The sequence below is a fragment of the Sinocyclocheilus anshuiensis genome, unplaced genomic scaffold (genome assembly GCF_001515605.1).
Source record: "Sinocyclocheilus anshuiensis isolate Anshui unplaced genomic scaffold, SAMN03320099.WGS_v1.1 scaffold1604, whole genome shotgun sequence".
In the NCBI taxonomy this organism is placed as follows: Eukaryota; Metazoa; Chordata; class Actinopteri; order Cypriniformes; family Cyprinidae; genus Sinocyclocheilus; species Sinocyclocheilus anshuiensis.
This window is the reverse complement of record NW_015555841.1, coordinates 614,190-634,293: the sequence shown is the minus strand read 5'-3', so window position 1 is coordinate 634,293 and position 20,104 is coordinate 614,190. Positions and strand designations below refer to the sequence as shown.

General features: G+C 38.1%; 1 protein-coding gene across 2 annotated transcripts in view; it reads left to right on the top strand.

The window, feature by feature from the left end:
• The window catches only part of LOC107675511 (pappalysin-1-like), a 149,874-nt gene that overhangs the window by 83,018 nt on the left and 46,752 nt on the right, over positions 1–20,104 (top strand). For both annotated transcript variants that reach the window (XM_016469895.1, XM_016469896.1), the window contains 4 exons: positions 2,255–2,362; positions 3,535–3,670; positions 3,756–3,969; positions 14,696–14,864. In XM_016469895.1, coding sequence (XP_016325381.1) covers positions 2,255–2,362; positions 3,535–3,670; positions 3,756–3,969; positions 14,696–14,864 — 627 coding nt within the window. The remainder of the gene's footprint in view (positions 1–2,254; positions 2,363–3,534; positions 3,671–3,755; positions 3,970–14,695; positions 14,865–20,104) is intronic.

Below are 20,104 nucleotides of genomic sequence, written 5' to 3'. Positions count from 1 at the left end.
CATTTGAAATATGGATATTTTTCTTACAAAAACTCATGGATTCGCTACAAGGGGCCTTTATTCATCCCCTGGAGCCATCTGCAGTACGCTATATTATGAATGCGCGAACTTTATTTGACGACTTGTGGACTGTTCAACTGCAACACCCGCTGAGTGCCATTAAACAGCTTGAAAGATCAAAGACAATTTTAAATATAACGCTGACTGGGTTCATCCGAAAGAAGAAAGTCATATACACCTAGGATGCTTCGAGGGTAAGTAAAACACAAGCTAATTTTAATTTTTGGGTGAACTAACCCTTTAATGTCAAATTTTTGGACACGCAATTTCATTTTAATTGCAATTAAATTAAAATGTATTATAGTTTACATTTTATTAAATGCAATTAGCTGAACTTTATAGTGATTTTTTTGACCCACTTAAGTAGGACTTAATTACATCTGTATATGTAATTTCATAATTACTTCAAATTATGAAATTACAAGTTGTCTTTGAAATATGGTTCAAGTACTGCTGAATGTACTGACAAGCATTCGTAACTAAAATATACTAATGCAATTGCTATTGAAACTTGCATAACATTTATTTAAATATCTGTAATTACACATTTGTAATGGAGCTGGTATATTTGTTACATTTAACTTTGTTATATTAGCTTTAAATGTAATATCAAATAAAACAAAATTATAATAAGCTTTAAAGTTAATCAAAATTAGTGTTCTGTTAAAATGTACGTTAAAGCAAACTTTTAAATCACATTTTAAAGGTGTACTTAAGTGTGTTAAGAAGAAAGAGTGCTTTCTTTAAGTACAGTTCACCGTAAAATACACTTCAGTAAAAATGCAAATTTGTGTTAATGTACTCACCTTCAGGCCATCCAAGATATACAGTAAGTTGCTTTTTTTTCTTAAGTAGAACAGTAGAGTAGAAGAAGAACAGTAGATTTTTATTTAATTTTTTTTTATCTGAAACCATGGTCCTAGGTCATTCATAAAATATAAGTCAACAGCTACCGTCACTTGAGAGTAATTTTTTTGGGTTGTTTTTAATATTTTTTACCCAGGTGCCGGGTAATTTTTCAAATGCACATTCAATACAATTAAGCTCATGTCTTTTTCACAAGGGTTTCCTGTCCATTACACTAGCGTATGGTGCTTATCGTTTTGGGTGAAGGCTTTTTGCTTCGCATAAACATGTAGAAAAGTGCATGCCTTGCATTTAGGGGAAAAAAAGTGCCACCTGAAGTTGCAATACTTGGAAATGCAATATAGCTTTATTCCCTTAAGGGACCAGATCATACATGACACATCAACAGATCTCTTGGTCAGATGCTTCGTTATTTTTCCGTGTGGTTTCCATAGTGGCTCCAATTACATGTATCATATTCCATATGGTCAGGAGAATGGGCGAAACATGGTGTCCTTGTCTAATATCATGATGTGTACGGCTCTTTTTTTCAGTGAGGTTTGATAAAATAATTTCCGTAGTACACATCACATGATGCAGATCAGGGTAGACATTTTTTTCAGAGCTGTCCACCTGCAGTGTGACTCTAGCAGACAAAACAACATTAATACAAAACACCATGCTTCATCCTTAAATGAACTGCAAGATGCCATATAATAGGGTTATAAATGAGTACCAGTCATTTTGTCAAGGCATGTTGTAGACATATCTTGGCCTTTGGCTCTGCATGTTTACAGAGGGACAAACAGAAAAAGGCATGAAAACATTTTTTTTTTTAAGAAAGACTATCAAGGAATTACAGGGAGAAGATCAAATTCATTTTCAAAATCCATCAAAATTGTTATGCTGTATTTTTAGGTTAACTTTCAGGCTGTTTTCTCAGCTGGGAGACAAGCTACTGTAAAACTAGCACAATAAATAGTTATGCTAGACACAATCTAGCTTGAAAATAAAGTAAATGGTAAATGGGTTGTGTGCCATTCACAAAATTGCACTGATTAGTAAGTAAATGATGACAGAATTTAAACTTTCTCAGTAAGAAACTCCTATAAATTCATAAGAAATTCAAGACAAAGCAGTATTTAAACATTTAGAAAAGTTTAAAAAGCCTTGGAGTTTGACAGTTTGATGACATTTCTTGTGCTATATTCATTCATTCATTCATTCATATATTCATTCATTCATTCATTCATTCATTCATTCATTCATTCATTCATTCATTCATTCAATTCAATCTTTGCATAAATTTTGTCCAACATGGGTAAACGTATATGTTGTCTGTCCCCAGACATGCCAGTCTAAAGTGTTTGACCTCTCTGATGGAGTGTCACAGTACGCCTGGTTTCCATGTCGAGAGGCTCAGGGTATTTCCTGGTATCCCCAGTATTGGTTAAAGGTAAGATTTTTTTCTTTTATCATTATTAAATCAGAGATTTCAACTTTAAATGTGATTCATGGTTGTTAAAATACATTACAGAATGTGAGCTGTTGTGGCATGCAGGTTTATTAAGTACGTTAGAGTGAGACACTACAGGTAAATGGAGTAAATTTTTAACTCATAGTTATCACTGTCACATAATGTAAGGGAAATAGGAGCAGGATCTAAATGCAGCTGTTTTTATTAATTTAAGGAAATATTTACTACAATGCGTGCATAATTATTAGGCAAGTTGGTATTCCAAACCACATCAATCATAATAACTACTTTTAATCTTGTATTTAATCATTCATAATTGATATATAATTGTCCATGTAGGCTGGAAGTGAAAAACTCCTTATATTCAGGTGTGCATAATTATTAAGCAGGCTTTCCTTTACAGATAAAATAAGCCAAAACAGAGATTTAACTCAGACTAAAAGTAAAAAATGATTAAATGCCCATGAGAAGGATGCAATACTGATGCAATACTAGAATTTGCAAAGTTAAGACATTACCATTGGACAGTGAAATGCTCATTGGGTCAGCAGGGTCAGAAAAAAACAGGTGGAGAAGAAAATATGCTTGTTAACTGCAAAATAATTAAGAATTAAGGTGAAGAAGTAGGTGTGAAACCACCAGGAACCTTTTAGTCTCCAGCAGCACCATTTTACAGAACTGCAAACTACCTGGAGTGTCCAGAATTACAAGGTGTCAGGATCTCAGAGACTTTTCTTGGCTAAAAAAAAAAACAAAAACAAAAAAATCCTAAAAAAAATGACCCTCACTTAATAAGGATACCATGCTGAAGTGTTGTGAAATACATGAAGACTGATTTATAGGCTTTATAGACAGATAAGTTAAGAGTGGCTCTTGAAGCATCACATTGTACCACTGTTTGAAGAATTTATCTGCCAGAATCTGACAGTAAGTTTTGGGAGTTCATTTTTAGTCCATCTCCTATCCTGAAAAGTCTGTCTTGCAGAGATGGACTAAAAATTAACTCCCAAAACTTAGCGGGTATAACCTCTCAAAATACAGCAGGTCTGACTGTTAGACCCATGTCTCAACTTATATGCATATAATGAGTGTTGCTACAGTACAGAAGAAAACTTTTGCATAAATGTAAGACCAGATCTTGTGTCCGGCAGGCGTATTTCTCACATCCTATGGTTGCTGCGGCCGTTATCATCCATTTAGCCGCAGATGGAACCAGCTACATTGACCAAGCCCAGTGTAACATCACAGTCCAGCTGATCGACACTAAAGAGAGCATTCACAGCTTAGGTAACTATTTGACTTTGTGATATTAGCAACTGCCTAAATTCTGATTACTGTCATATGTGTTAATTTCTTCCCCTGAAATGTTTAGGCGACTGGCGTTTGAGCTGCCGCACCAATCCTCTGGTCATCCCAGTGAGTCATGACTTGAGCATGGCCTTCTACCACACCAAAGCCATTCTCCTCATGTTCCGCTCCGATCTCGTGGCCATCTCTGGCGTTGGCTTGCGTTCCTTCCAGTTCTTTGACCCAATCACCATCAGCGGCTGTCAGAGCAATGAAATATACAACCCCATGGGCCAGAGGTGAGCAGTTAGGCCTAGGTTTCATGCTCCTTATGAGATGTTACTCCATGCAGTTTATGGTAGAGAGTAAAATGAAGAATTTTTGGACATTTTTGGTTTTGTATGTTAAATAGGTTTTACGAAGAAACTAATTATCCTTGACCTTTAGAGTTACAAGAGTAATATGAACACATATACTGTAACATTCAAAACTCAAAACCTTTTCCCTGGTCCAAAAAGAGCATTTCCTGAAAATGTTTCTGATGTCACAAACACATTAATATATGGCCTCCCAAATTTATATGCCTGTTAACTATGACTAAACAGTAGAAGAACTACCTTTAACCATAAAATGTGGTAAAGACTTTATGCAAATGTCAGTTTCTTACCCAATGTTTTTGACCTGTTTTCCAGGTAATATATCCTTAAGCAAAAAACATTCAGTTGACAAGCTGAATAAAATAATTAGTGATCACAAAATTTAGTGAGGGTTATGCTTAATATAAGAAGAAGAAAAAATGGGAAAGGAAAATAAACATAATTCAAAGGAAAAAGAGGTTTATTATTCTGTCCAACTGCCAAATACTTTTTTCCTGCTTTAACTATATTATACCTGACAGCAATCAAAGCATTGTTGTTCAGCATCCACAAATGGCCAGTTTAATTGGTCAGAGAGGCTGGAAAATGGTCATGGACAACAAAATGATGAATTTTGTTTAACATTATCAGTGTATTTAATGTATACTGGAAAAAAAAAGTTTCATATGACATTTTTAAGATAATCTGTTTTATATTATTTCCTGATGTTTTAAAGGCCAGAACAGCACAGTGCTCTATCCTTTTTTTAAATCTGTCTGTACCATATTTACAATCCATAAGGATACTACAAAAACACATAACTAGTAAAAAAGACAAATAAATCCAGAAAAAAATGTACATATCACTACTGTCATAAATAAAACAATAGATTTTCACAATCTCTGCATTAGTGCAGTGAGTTCATTTCTCGTGAACCACAATATATTACGGTTTTGAACCATTACCTGGAAAGAAAATCCTTTACATCTGACTTCGAAATCATTTGTAAGTGATGCCAGAAAAAATCAATGCATTGTTTCCATTTTAAATTTAAAACTATAGTGAGCATCCAAACCAGTTAAAAACACATGAACAAGGGCACTAGGCCAAGTGCTGTTACACGCTCATCATGCTTACAATAATATATAATAACGTCCATTCATGTAAGAATGTGCAATAAACATAATTTGCTTGATTTATAGAATTAGGTAATTTTGAAACAGGGCTGAAAATTATTTGTTTACCATGAATTGCCCTTTGACTGCAAAGTGCCTGCTCTTATACTGTATTGACAGCGGGTTGATTTGCTTCAGGTCTATAGTGCACTTTATCGAGTGGCTGATTTATTTTAGTAAAATAATGCTCAGCGGCATAAATGCTGAATATTCAGGCCTTGCAAACTACTTATGTTTCTCTGGTATGAATACACAAATGTGATCTAATGCTGCTCCGGTCAGATCTTATGCAGTGGCCTTTGACCGCTAACACCATATGTAGCTACCCTTTGGCATCCATAAACGGGACACAGAGAGTTTCTGACGGGTGCTTCTTTCTTTATTTCGCTCGTGAAGAGCACCATTAAACTCTAGTTTGTGTAGCACCGTGAAACTACACAAAGAAACAACAAAATCAATAAATACAACTCATATACAGAAAAATACGATAAATAAAGTTACATTTACAGAGAAACAGATGAAAAATAAAAGAAGAAATGAATGTAACATGCTCAGAACAAATTTAAAGTGACACGACCATTTTGCGGTCATTTACACTCCCACCAATCATGGTATGATGAATCAACAGAACAAACTGAAAATGAATCAGAACATGATTTTGAACCTTAATATGACCGCCTTTCAGTTTCATGAATGTAGGTAATGGCTAGAAAGAAATAATTACTTGGTCTGATATGAGGGTATCACCCAAGCCATTAACAGTCACTCTTCTTCAAGAAGCACCACCAATTTCTGCATGGGCCTTTCAGTGATTGTGGGCTTGGAAGGTTGATCACGTTTGCTAGTGAGTTTTCGTTCTCCTACTTGTACCTTCACTCGCCTAACAAATCCATCACTCTCTTTGACAGTTTCAGCCACTCTGCCTAACTGCCATTGACTTCTTGGGAGCATATCGTCTTTGATGATTACGACATCATTTACTCTGAGGTTTCGGCGAGGAGTATGCCACTTTTGGCGCGTTGAAATGTTAAGAAGATACTCCTTTTTCCAACGACTCCAAAACTGCTCAACCAAGTATTGGACTCTGCGCCATCGTTTCGTAGCGTAGCATACCCGATGAATAAAAGTATTAATTTCTCTAAAAAAAATCTTATGTAGCTGCCCTTTGGCATCCATAAACGGGACACAGAGAGTTTCTGACGGGTGCTTCTTTCTTTATTTCGCTCGTGAAGAGCACCATTAAACTCTAGTTTGTGTAGCACCGTGAAACTACACAAAGAAACAACAAAATCAATAAATACAACTCATATACAGAAAAATACGATAAATAAAGTTACATTTACAGAGAAACAGATGAAAAATAAACGAAGAAATGAATAAAGACAGTTTGAAACAACTAATGAACAAGCAGAGCTCACGATTAACATATACATACAAACGAGCTCATATGACTTTTAAATTAACTACAAAACGTAACATACGTCATCTTTACATACCTCGCTCCGCTTTACCAAAGGGTACTAGGTTGAAATTGAGCAGAATCAAGGCACCTTTCACCATAAAACTCAATTTTATCTTCATGCACTGTGGAGGAACATGAATCTTTGCTCTTCTCTCTGCTGATCTGACTATTTTGCGTTACCCTCCCTACTGCGTAAAGCACGTAACATGCTCAGAACAAATTTAAAGTGACACGACCATTTTGCGGTCATTTACACTCCCACCAATCATGGTATGATGAATCAACAGAACAAACTGAAAATGAATCAGAACATGATTTTGAACCTTAATATGACCGCCTTTCAGTTTCATGAATGTAGGTAATGGCTAGAAAGAAATAATTACTTGGTCTGATATGAGGGTATCACCCAAGCCATTAACAGTCACTCTTCTTCAAGAAGCACCACCAATTTCTGGATGGGCCTTTCAATGATTGTGGGCTTGGAAGGTTGATCACGTTTGCTAGTGAGTTTTCGTTCTCCTACTTGTACCTTCACTCGCCTAACAAATCCATCACTCTCTTTGACAGTTTCAGCCACTCTGCCTAACTGCCATTGACTTCTTGGGAGCATATCGTCTTTGATGATTACGACATCATTTACTCTGAGGTTTCGGCGAGGAGTATGCCACTTTTGGCGCGTTGAAATGTTAAGAAGATACTCCTTTTTCCAACGACTCCAAAACTGCTCAACCAAGTATTGGACTCTGCGCCATCGTTTCGTAGCGTACATGTCTTCTTTGACAAATTTTCCTGGAGGTGGAAGTGCAACATCAGATTTCATTAGTATTAAATGGTTTGGAGTTAGAGGTTCGAGTGAATTTGGATCATTAATGCCATCTACCGTTAGCGGACGACTATTAACTATAGCAATTGCTTCATAGAACAGCGTTCTCAGTGAAGCATCGTCTAGCCTGCCTGGGCACTGAGCAAGTGTGGCATTGAGTACATTTCGAACAGTTCGTATTTGACGCTCCCAGATGCCTCCAGCGTGGCTTGCAGAAGGAGCATTAAAGACAAATTCACATTGTTTCTCAGCGAGAAAGACTTCCAGAGCTTTGGTGTCAACTTGTTTCAGTGATTCTTTGAATTCATTCTTGGCTCCCACGAAGTTGGTACCGTGGTCACACTGAAGTTTGCGAACTGCTCCTCTAAGACTGATAAAGCACCTCAAGGCATTAATGAAGGCATCCGTAGACAAATCTTCAATCATCTCAGTATGAACTGCGCGAGATGATAGACAAGTGAATATTAGGCCATATCTCTTGTACTCCTTGCGAGCTCTTTTTATGACAAATGGCCCAAAACAGTCCATGCCGCAGAATGTGAAGGGTGCAGATACTTCAACATGCTCTTTGGGAAGTTCTGCCATTCGTTGTTCTTCTGTCGGTCGTCTAAGTTTTCGACATTGCACACACTTGTGTATCAGCTTGGCGATTGACTTGCTGCCTCCAATGATCTAAAATCCATTCGTTCTAAGCTCCATTTGAGTTCGATTTCGACCCTGATGACAAACCTTGGCGTGGTAATGTGACAGAATTAGCTTGGTGATGTAACTATCTTTTGGGAGAATCACAGGATGTTTTAGTTCTTGACTGAGTGATGACTTTCTCAGTCCTACACGAAGAAGACCTTTGTTCAAAATGGGATCTAGGTGGTACAACGCACTAGCACTTGGAAGAGTGTTCCCCTTCTCGATCATTCTTATTTCTTTGGAGAATGCTTCCTGCTGGACAAGTTTGATCACCACTTCAGCAGCCCTCTGATGCTCCTCAACAGTCACATGATCACTGGGGTATTTCTGTTTTGATCCTAGTCTTTTTATCCTTGCAACAACCTTTAAAAGCATTGACCAAGAAGAAAATTGACTGAAACGACTGAGAATGTCTGTACTGTTATTGACTGTGGTCGCGAATGTTTGGACTGATTTAACTTCAGGGTCACCAACAAGCAGGTTGACAGAGGTGTACGGTGTTGGACTTACTTTTTGTTCCCACAGAAATTTTGGTCCTGATAACCAGATCGATGAAGGAATGTCAGAGGCGTGAAGCCCTCTAGAGGCGTGATCAGCTGGGTTTTCTGTTGTATTAATGTAATACCACTGACTCGGATCCGTAATGTCTCTTATCAGCTGCACATGGTTAGCAACGAATACATGAAACCTTCGTGCTTCGTTGTTAATATATGCCAGAACAACCTGTGAATCTGTCCAGAAAAATTCTTGATCAATCTTCATTTCAAGCTCTGTTTTCAGCATGACACTCATTTTTGCAGTTAAGACAGCCGCCGCAAGTTCCAATCTTGGTATGCTTGTGATTTTTGTAGGTGCAACTCTGGCCTTTGCCATCACCAAACTGCAATGCACTTTACTCTTATCATTTTTGAAACGGAGATAAGAGCAAACTCCATATCCAGCATTACTTGCGTCGGAGAAGTGGTGCAGCTCCATTCTGATAATTTAATTGAAAGCATTTGGGTGATACCATCTTCGTATGGCGACTTCCTTAAGCTTCTGAAGACCCTTTTTCCAATCCTCCCACCGTGAACATAATTAATCTGGAAGCTGATCGTCCCATCCTATGCCCCTTCGGCACAGTTCTTGCAGAATACACTTTCTTGTAGAATGAATGGTGCAACAAATCCGAGTGGGTCATACAGGGAGGCGATGACAGACAAGATACCACAGCGAGTTGATGGTTGATCTTTAAAGTTGCTCTGCGTGTCCAGTAGAGCATAAGTGAGTACTTCTCTTTGTGGCTCTTCCTCTGTAGAAATGAGGACTGGCACGATACTGGAAGTAGCAGAAGAACTTTGTGTGAGTGCATGGGCCATGACTTTGTGAACTTCCTGACTTGCTTGAACTTCTATGGAAGTTTTTTTTAATGCTTTCGTAGGCACGTTATCTCTTTCTTCATGCAAGCAGGTAGGGTGATTGCGGCCACATGTTCCACATTTATGCCGTCTTTTGCAATCTTTAACGATATGCCCTTTCCTGAGACACCCAAAGCAGAGGTGATTTTCTTGAATGAAGGTCTTCTTGTCTTCAGTGGTTCTTTCTGCAAATGTAGGACATTGGGCAATGCTGTGTTTTTCATCTTTACAGGCGAAGCATGATACCTTTGACTTAGAGCTGGATGTTTCGAGCCTTTTAGAGCTGAGATCTTTCACGTCAGCCTTTGTATTAAGAGCCTTAGCTCGCTTGGGAAACCTTTCATCTGAATTTTTCAGATTCATGAAGAGTGGAGAAGTGATGGGGTTACATGCTATTCTGGTTTCCTTTTGCATGAACTCTGTAAATCGCTTGAAACTTGGATAGTCCCCTGATGCGTCTAGGTCTTCCACCACAATTCGATTCCACTTGCGCACAATCCATTCAGGAAGTTTCTTTAGTAGCTTGTGGTTTTCTTCACAGTCATTTAGAATGGCTAGTCCTTTAACATGAGGAATCGCCTCTACACATCCTTGCAGGAAGTCGGTGAAGTCTCGTAGGGCAAGAGGGTCATTTACCCCAATTTTGGGCCATCTCATCAGCTTGTCTCGAAAAGCCTTTTGCAGTATGAATGAATTCCCATACCTATCTTGCAAGACTTTCCAGGCACCTTGGTATGCATCCTCTGAATTTCTGTAGAAATGTCCCTCCTCCGCTTTGCGAGCTTCTCCAACGAGGTAATTCTTAAGATAGAACATCTTCTCACCAGGTGGGAGGGGCTTTCGATCAATAAGGGCCATTAAGGACATCTTCCAGTCTATGAATTTCAAAGGATCGCCAGCAAAGTTTGTGGGTTCAGGAACAGGCAGTCGATGTGTGCTTAGCGAGTCTGCTATTGCTTGAGCTAGAGCAACATTATCCTGAGATGGCTGGGCTTCATGCTTATCACAGAATGCTTGCTGAGGCAAGAACAATTCAGCTTCTGGGTTTAGTCGAAATGTGGGCTCTGTCCTTTGACAGCCAATGTGAGTGCTAGTGTCTATTTCTTCATCACTGCATTGAATGATGCCTTCAAGATCGTTATACACTTTGACACGAGCTGCTGCTACTTTTACTTCTTTGTCTACTTGCAAATGATGTAACCGTTTTCTTTCCTCTTCTAGCCTTAGCTGCATTTCGCTCTCCCTTTGCTTTATTTCTGCAAGCATTTTAGCTTCACAAAGCTTCCAATCACTCTCCATTTTATTAAGCTTCGTTTGTTGATCATGGATTTCTTGCATAGATTTAGCTTGCTCTTGTTTGGCTGCAAGTTCTGCCTCTGCATTAGCTTGTTTACTTGAGACCTTGGAAGAGATCTTTGATTGATTACCTGCACAAGCGTCCATACGATTGACAATGTCCGGAGAAGTAGCATGGTTACGTAGTATTGGTTCATAGTGCTGATAAACTGAATTATGTCGGCTTTGAATGTCTTGCTGTATTTTTTCAAGATTCTCAAGTGAACAGAACATTTTCAGTCTTGATCTAATCTCTTTTGCGGTCTCCTTCCAGCTGTTATAAGATTTATAGAAAGCTTTCTCTTGTTTCTTGGCTTCCTGTTCACGCATCTCTAGACCCTTTTCTATAAAGCTTCTTTAACGTGAGCTTGATCTGATCTGCTGCACAGGTGGGTTGCTTTTTTCTACTGCTGGGAGTGACATCTCATTTACTTGTTCAACTATGTGCACAACAGTATCTTCCATAGCCTCCTCTGCATTCACAACTTCCATAATCAGGGAGGAACTTCAGCAGTAAGTGATACCACACTCACCAGACCTCTAGTATGTAAGCACCCAACAGATATTAGCAAGCAGGATCAATGCAAATACAAACAGCAGTATATAACATTCAAAGATTAGCTTGTAATAGAAAACACCAGAAAATTTCAGTTTTCACAAAAGTATTGTTAACATTAACATTGTAACTCTTTGAATGCTCAAGAGATTCAAGTTTCTTCAAGCAATGCTCAAATTTAACTCAAAATAATGTATTTCAGTTTTTAAACTAAGAAATAGATGTGTTACATAGCATGAATTATTTCCTTCAACTTAAAGTCTTTTATAATTTTAACTTTTCAATTCAAATGTCCATGACATATTCTCTTTTCCTTTTGAGCATTTCAACTTACAAAGTTCAGGGTGACTGGATGCAGCTTACTTAGGAATATGATCTTCTTAAACTCTCTTGTCACTCAAAGTCTCACTCTGCATCTGTAACATAGAACGACAGTACACCGCCACCTTCCGACATTGCTCTTTAAGCCTCTACGATGACATCACGACCCCCTGCTGCTTGCCCGCGAAGAAATGGCCTTGCTGTAGCTTTGCATTCCCGCGAAGAGGACGACGGCGATGTAATAGATGCACGGTTCCTTTAAGCGACGAGTTTCACTGTAGCTGCCCTTTGGCATCCATAAACAGGACACAGAGAGTTTCTGACGGGTGCTTCTTTCTTTATTTCACTCGTGAAGAGCGCCATTAAACTCTAGTTTGCGTAGCACCTTGAAACTACACAAAGAAACAACAAAACCAATAAATACAACTCATATACAGAAAAATACGATAAATAAAGTTCACATTTACAGAGAAACAGATGAAAAATAAACGAAGAAATGAATAAATACAGTTTGAAACAACTAATTAACAAGCAGAGCTCACGATTAACATATACATACAAACGAGCTCATATGACTTTTAAATTAACTACAAAACGTAACATACGTCATCTTTACATACCTCGCTCCGCTTTACCAAAGGGTACTAGGTTGAAATTGAGCAGAATCAAGGCACCGTTCACCGTAAAACTAAATTTTATCTTCGTGCACTGTGGAGGAACATGAATCTTCGCTCTTCTCTCTGCTGATCTGACTATTTTGCGTTACCCCCCCCACCCCCCCCATTGCGTAAAGTACGTAACATGCTCAGAACAAATTTAAAGTGACACGACTATTTTGCGGTCATTTACACCATATTTCCTGTAACACTGTCTGATACGAAACACCATGTTCCCTATCCCCACTGTTGTTAACAACAGTGGCCATTAGCATGGATTGGTTTTATGTGTCCCTCCCTTTTTTCAGTAGCTTATACCACTAAAGCATCACTTTAATGTGTTTAGAGAGCTGTATTTGGCACTGGGCTTTGGCTAACTGGTTATTTAGTGTATCATAAATGAAATTAATTTGCAAACTAATAAGATGAATTTAGGCCAAATAATTACAATGGTAACTCAAAGGCACTGTTTTGTAATCTTACAGATGCCTACATATATATGGCAATATACTGTACTGAATACCAAAATCTAATACAGCATCATGTTTGTTTTTATTGGTGTCATTAAAAATCTTCAATAGAAACATTAACTGACTGACTGACTGATTAATTGATTGATTAGGAACATATTTAAAAAATAAATAAATAAAAGGACAATCAATCAGTCAGTCAGTCTGTCTGTCTGTCTCTCTCTCTGTGTGTGTGTGTGTGTGTGTGTGTGTGTGTGTGTGTGTGTGTGTGTGTGTGTTTGTGTGCTTTGATGTCTTGTACTTATAAAATTAAGATGCAAAATGATTATGAGTGAATCTTAACCATAAGCTGTTGAGGTAAATGGGTAGTCAAATGACTTAAATTCAACTTCAGAGATATAGGTGACATTTTATAGGTACAGTGGGTACGTAAAGTATTCTTTCTTTTTTAATAAATCTGCAAAAATGTCAACGATTCTGTGTTTTTCTGTCAATATGGGGTGCTGTGTGTACATTAATGAGGAAAAAAAATTTACTTAAATGATTTTAGCAAATGGCTGCAATATAACAAAGAGTGAAAAATTGAAGGGGGTCTGAATACTTTCCGTACCCACTGTATGTATAAGGGAAACTGTGTATCCTATGTCCTGTAATTGTCTTGTATTACTGGCCTCCATGCATTTTCAATATTTACATTCACTAGTTTATTTTAAATGGTCATGTGATGTAACAAAATATTTTTTAAGGACAAATATTACATGTCTGTCAGTTAATACCAGCTCATTAAAACTTCATGCATAGTAAAAAAAAAATTGGCTTTTTTTTTTTTAAATATAGCATATCACAATTTTATGTTAACTATACTTAAACACATGGCTTAATACTGTGCGAGTAAAAAAATGTGTAAGATTACATAAAACAACATTTTAGTGATTCCAGTTACTGGAGAGAAGCTTCGTTTCATGTTCTCCTGCTTTAAAAAATGTGTCTGAAACCTTAAACCATATTTCTTCATTTCTTGCTTACTGAAAGCCCCCACACCTCATGTTTGCCCCTCTGACCACCACCAGCTCTGCCAGGATTCTACTTGGTCAGCTAAGAGTTGAAAAATGCCAACTCTGCATTTACAAACTGACTCCAGTAGAGATTTATTTTTCCTTCCCACTGGCTTTTTTTTCTCTTTCTGAGGATAGTATTTAGCTCTCAATTTGTCCAGCATTGTTCATCTGGCCACATTAATTACTCTTTATGTAACAAAGAGCAGTGTAGACATCAGACACCAAAACTCCCCCACAATCCTCTCAATTTTCTAACAAACATTTTTTTTCCCCCTTGTGAAAGATAGATATTGACTTTTATTAAAAAAAAAAAGCACTGAAGTGAAATGTAAGTGTATGAAAGCATCTGAAAGAATCCGGTTAAAGTGCACATAATCTGTTACTGTAAATGTGCTAAATATCTGTGGTTTCATGAATAGGTACCAAAGCTGTTTTTTTATAAAGCTGACCTGTTTTATTCCAGTAAGTAAAATAAATGTCCCCTTCAGGGTTTCCAGAGCTCAAGGTTAGCTAATTTACGTCTCATTGATTTAAATTGAAGTTCAACCACTGACTCAGTGTCTATGTTTTATGATAATATGTTATTAATCTGCCTTTTCTATTAGAATAACAAAAAAATCATCTTGGAGGTTTGCTGATAACCTCTGAATTAATGTGTTAATTGCAACAATAAATACAATGTTGTCACATATCACCTTTCTCCCTTTCTCTCAATCTCTCTGTTTTCAGTTGTGTTCATTACTCCTGTGAAGCCATTGATTGCCAAGAGCCCCTGATCCGGAATGCAGAGGTGCAGTGCAGCGACAGTGGCTACTTTAACGGAGCGCGCTGCACGGTCACGTGCAACAGCGGCTATGTCCTACAAATCCACCGGGACGATGACATCATCAAGAGCCAGGTATTCACCAATATGGGCAGACAAAACAAGAAAGATTATGTTGGATCTAAAGCTGGTCGTTCACCGAATAAGAACCACTGTGCCATTCGTATCGCAGGTAGAACAATGCAAGGGGGCCGTACATCAGTAGTATTGTAATATTATTTATATATAATTAAAAAGGTATTAATAAATAATATTTGTATATTTTCATTTTCATTTTGTTGTTTAATTTTAGTTGCAGTAATTTTGCTTTGTGCTATTGTTGTAGCTATTTGTTTATATACTGTATATCTGCAAGTTTTAGGCACTTGCAATCCGTATACAGCACCTGCCACTGTATTTCAATCACTAAAACAGCAGGACATTCTAAAATGCTTAACGTGAAAAATGCATAATGTGCCATAGAGTGATTAAAAGATCAAACTCAATATACACCTCATAGATGATTCATAATATATACAGGCAAGCAGAATATGAATGCAACATGTTAAATAGCATGCAAATAATTTCCTTTAGAATGGTTTTCTGTGGGAAAGTGCTGAATGTGAAACTTTGCCCAATGCATTCATAATCTAGGTTCTTGTGCATAGTATGTTTTGTTAATAGATTGCATTCTGAATTTGGTCCTATCACTGATATCACTGACTTAAAGTATTAAGCATTTCCTTTATAATAGTTTTCTATGGGAAAGCTCTAATGTGCAGGTTAACATGTTGTTGTTGTTCATATTCTGGGTGCATCTGTTTGCATGGTGTATACTGAATTTATTACTGTCTTAGTACAAACCTGGTAAGAATAACTGGCAAATGAAAATATTCTTACTGTGTGCTCCATTGACTTCACTCCTGTTGGCTACTTGTTGTATTTGCATGAAGTTAAACATGCCCAGACCCATACAGGATAATTTGCATAATGAACGTAATAGTAAAATCTGTTTAAATGAGCTGAGAGTTCTACACTCTTATTGCAATTGTGTAGAGATTCCAATTGAATTCCAATTCTGCAGAAATCTCCATATGGTGATTCTGTGTCAACTTCAGATTGCTAGCACTCATTCAAAGGGGTTGCCTTGCCACTGCAAACAACTGTCATTGTGAATGCAAGCTTATATTCCAAAGGAGCAAGGAACTTTGTGTTTCTCTTGATATTTCCCCTTTGGGTTTCATCAGTTGACATTGCAGTGATGTAATAGTTTGATCAAACAGTGCCCAGAGCGATCCGATCACGCCCTCGTGTTTGATCTTTTCATTCATCATCTCAACAGAATTTATGACGAGGCCATGCAATAGATATGTTAGAACAGCGTGTTTCTGTGGCATCAGCGTGGGAGCAAGGACAATGGTGTCAAGTTGCATCTTGTTGAGCTTCATTTAAAAAGTGCACTCGCTTCAGTTGTGTCACGAGGCTTCCGAGAAATCTGCTTTAGATGGTGATATCTTCAAAACGATCTGTTCCCTCCACTTGTGTGTGTGTGTGTGTGTCCTTGTTTGTTTTCATCATGCAAACACTATTCTCAGATGTTTAATGGATAACCAATGTGAAATCCAGTCAAACTGCTGCTCTTCTACTCGATTAAATGCATCTCATCTAATCAGTGCGTGAATTTTTTTTTTAGCCAATTTGTCTGTTAACTATATTATAATGAATCGCCAATTTGCACACAATGTCTCAAAGGTGTGCGATATTGGGTACTGTTGATTTGTTTAAAGCTAGATACCTCAATAATAACATCTGGAATAATGGCACAGACATTTGCAGTCCGTGAGTATTGAGATCTGCCACAGTAACACTAAAATGCTTGTTAAGTTGGTACAACTCCAGCTTGAAATGTGTTGGTCAAGTATTCACATCAGAATTTGCCTACTTACCTAGAGTATGGTTCTATCCTTAAAGGGATAGTTAATCAAAACATGTAAAGTTGTCATCACAAAATAAAGGTCCTTTATTGGCTTTGATGGTTCCATAAAGAATCTTTAACATCCACGCAAGCTTTCCATTTTACAAAGGTTCTTTATAAAAAAGTTGTTCAGATTATTAAAATGCTGTTCAGACTAAGAAAAAATTGCCTTTGTAAGAAAATAACAGTTTTTTTTTTTTGTCATTGCTACGAAACCATTACTACGATTTTATTTTTAAAAGTGGATGTCGTTGCAAACACCATAAGACTTACAATAGTCTTCGGAACCCATATGAAGATTTTTCTATATTATTTCCATTGCAAGTCCATGAAACCAAGACTTTTAGCATGAAAAAGTACAAACATATATGTAAAAGTAATTGTTTTTCATCTTGTAATTGAGTGGTTTAATCCAAGTCTTCTGGAGGAGACAGGGGTGTCATGCAGTGTCTATGGGAGGCATGGTAAATTTGACATTGTTCTCTCTTCTGACTGCCATTATCAGTCTCCCTCAAAAATGTTTTTCCTTTTATTGAAAGTCATAAAAACACTATCATGGAATTTTGCTTTTGCTATTAGAGCAAATGGGAATGCAAAAAATATATTTGTGGTACTCTCCCATTCACTGCTCTTCAAGTTAAGCCAACTATGACAACTTCCACTGCTGAGAAACCCGGAAATGTGAAAAAGTTCCATTATTTTTGAGGGGGCACAAGTAAAGAGTTCGTCATGTGTGTCATATGACACACGGCAGCCACGATAGCACTGTATAATTGATATAGGTTGTGTTTTATTTATTTTCTCCTTTTTATTCGAAATATTCCCAAACTATATCATGAAATATCTCGATTCTCAAATATGTGTAAGTTAATGCATTTTGCACCTTTATAGGTTATGTTAGTTGATCTATAATGGGCAATGGGCAAAGCCTAATAGTGTAATCTATATATGCATAAAAACCCGTCTTTTTACTTACCAGATATGGGTGTCATGCTATAAAATGTTTGGAATACAAGTGACTTTGTATTTAATGTGAATTTAATAAAAACATTGTAAGTTACTAATTATAACACTTTCATTGTACAGAAATAAAAAAAAGGAAAGAACACTTACATTATCAAAGAACATTTTCATTCAGTCTAGCCAGAGTTCAAGCACTTTCAATAACTCCCATTAATAAAATCACTGAAGCTGTTTACACAAAATATTATTCGGCAATTTTTTTTTTTTTTGTCTTTTGGAAGCTGCATTCAAAATCCACTTGGTTCAAAAATTTGAGGCGGAACGTGCCCCCTCAGTTTGAATGGATATGACGCCTCTGGGAGGAGACACACTTTAATGTGATTAACTCGGTTATTTTAGACTTTTATTCACATGCAAGCACTAATCAATACACAGAGTACATCAAATATGGTAAAGAGTAGCTCAACCGTACTTGCTTGATGCACAAGAACAAACCTCAAAGTCTGATGGGTTTGGAACGACGTGACAACCTCATTTTTTATTTTAGAGTGAATTAACCCTTTCATGTCAAAAAAGGAAAAAAAAACACATAGGTCATCTACTAAATCTTTTCTTTTCTTCTCAACCACCTCCCCCAGTATGATGAGATTTTGGTAGATTGTTGTCTTAAGGAAAGGGTCAGCACTTCCATACTGTAGACATCATGTACAATTTCTTGCCATTCACATACAGATGGGGGATCTTCCTTAAGCCATTTCCTTGTAATGGCCTTCTTACTGGTTGCTAATTATATATTAAAGAGGTATATATCCTTCTTTGTTATTTTTGAAGAGGACAGTCCCAGGTACATTGTTCTAAAGTCACACTCAAGATTCAATCCCATTATTGCATTTATCTCTCTATTCAAATCCTGCCAGTAAGTACGAATGATATTACAGTCCCAGAAGATGTGAAAATGGTCAGCCGATACATTTCTGCATTTTCTCCAGCATGTAATACGATATTTTTAATACAACTGACTTTGTATTTAATGTGAATTTAATAAAAACATTGTAAGTTACAAATTATAACACTTTTATGGTACAGAAAGAGAGGAAAGAACATTTACATTATCAAAAACATTATCACTGACTTCAGTCTAGCCAGAGTTCAAACGATCTCAAAAACTCACATTATAATCACTGGAGCTGTTTACACTGTGAAATGAATATCTTACTTACATTCGTACACACATCTGTACTTTGTGGTTTCTGATGAGAGAATTCGTCAGAGAGCAGATTGAACAAAACACCGGAGTTTCAGCAATGACTTATGATTGTTCATTGCATTCATAAGCTCAACAGAATCATGTGTGATTGGTTATAATGCACAGCGCTGTAAAAACATGTCTGTCTCTGCCATGGCTGCCTTCGGAGGACACATTTCAAGGTAGGTATGCATAAAGGCACGTTCAAATCTAGTGTTAGATTCAATAACTAATAATGAGAACAGGAACAACCAAATAAGGACACAGAGGGAGAAACCACAATCACCAGTCCATAGGGGTGTGACAGATCGCCCCCCTCCCGGAAGGCGCGACCTCGCGCCGGGTGAGACAGAGGGAGGGACGGAGGGGGACTTAGGAGGATGACAAAGGAGTGGATGTGGGATAGTGACAGGGGAAGGCAAAGGGCTGGCAGGCAGACATGACAGGTGGAGGCTCCGGCGGAGGACGGATATCCGGGAGGAGGCCAGGGGGGCGACGAAGGAGGGAGGAGCCAGAGAGGAGACAGGAGGGACCCGGAGCAGGAGGAGCTCTGCAGGACCCAGGCCACAGCCATAACAGCGGCCCACGGTGGAGCCGACAGTGGGAGGAGCCATGGAAGAGTCCGTCATCGGTGGGCTCAGGCTGATGCTCCGTACCGCGGGGAGATGGTGGGCTGGGCTCTGGGTCCGAAGTGGATCCGGCGAGATCATCCACGGGGCCGATGGTGAGTGGGCGACCCGTTTCTCGCCAGAGTCCACTCCACGAAGGCGACAAATTCCTCCCGAGGACCATCTTTGGACGACCGCATAGCTGGTGATGTTAGCGACCAACAGGAACAGTTTGGTATGGTCCTCGAGAGTTTTGCCTTCCTGCTCCAGCAGGAGAAGGAGGAATTCGGGGCGCGTGAAGGGATCCATGGGGTAAACACAATGGAAAGAAAAACACTGAGGAAAAAAAGGGAAAACAAACAGAGGGGAGAACACGGAAGTTAAACTGTTTTTGGGTCGGTTATTCTGTCACGGTCACGGTGTGTGGAGGCAGGCAGGACGATGAGGACGACAAGGATTCCAATAATGACTTTTAATATAGACACAACAAGGCAGCTTCAGGAAGGTGAGACACACACACACACACTCGGGGTAACATTCACAA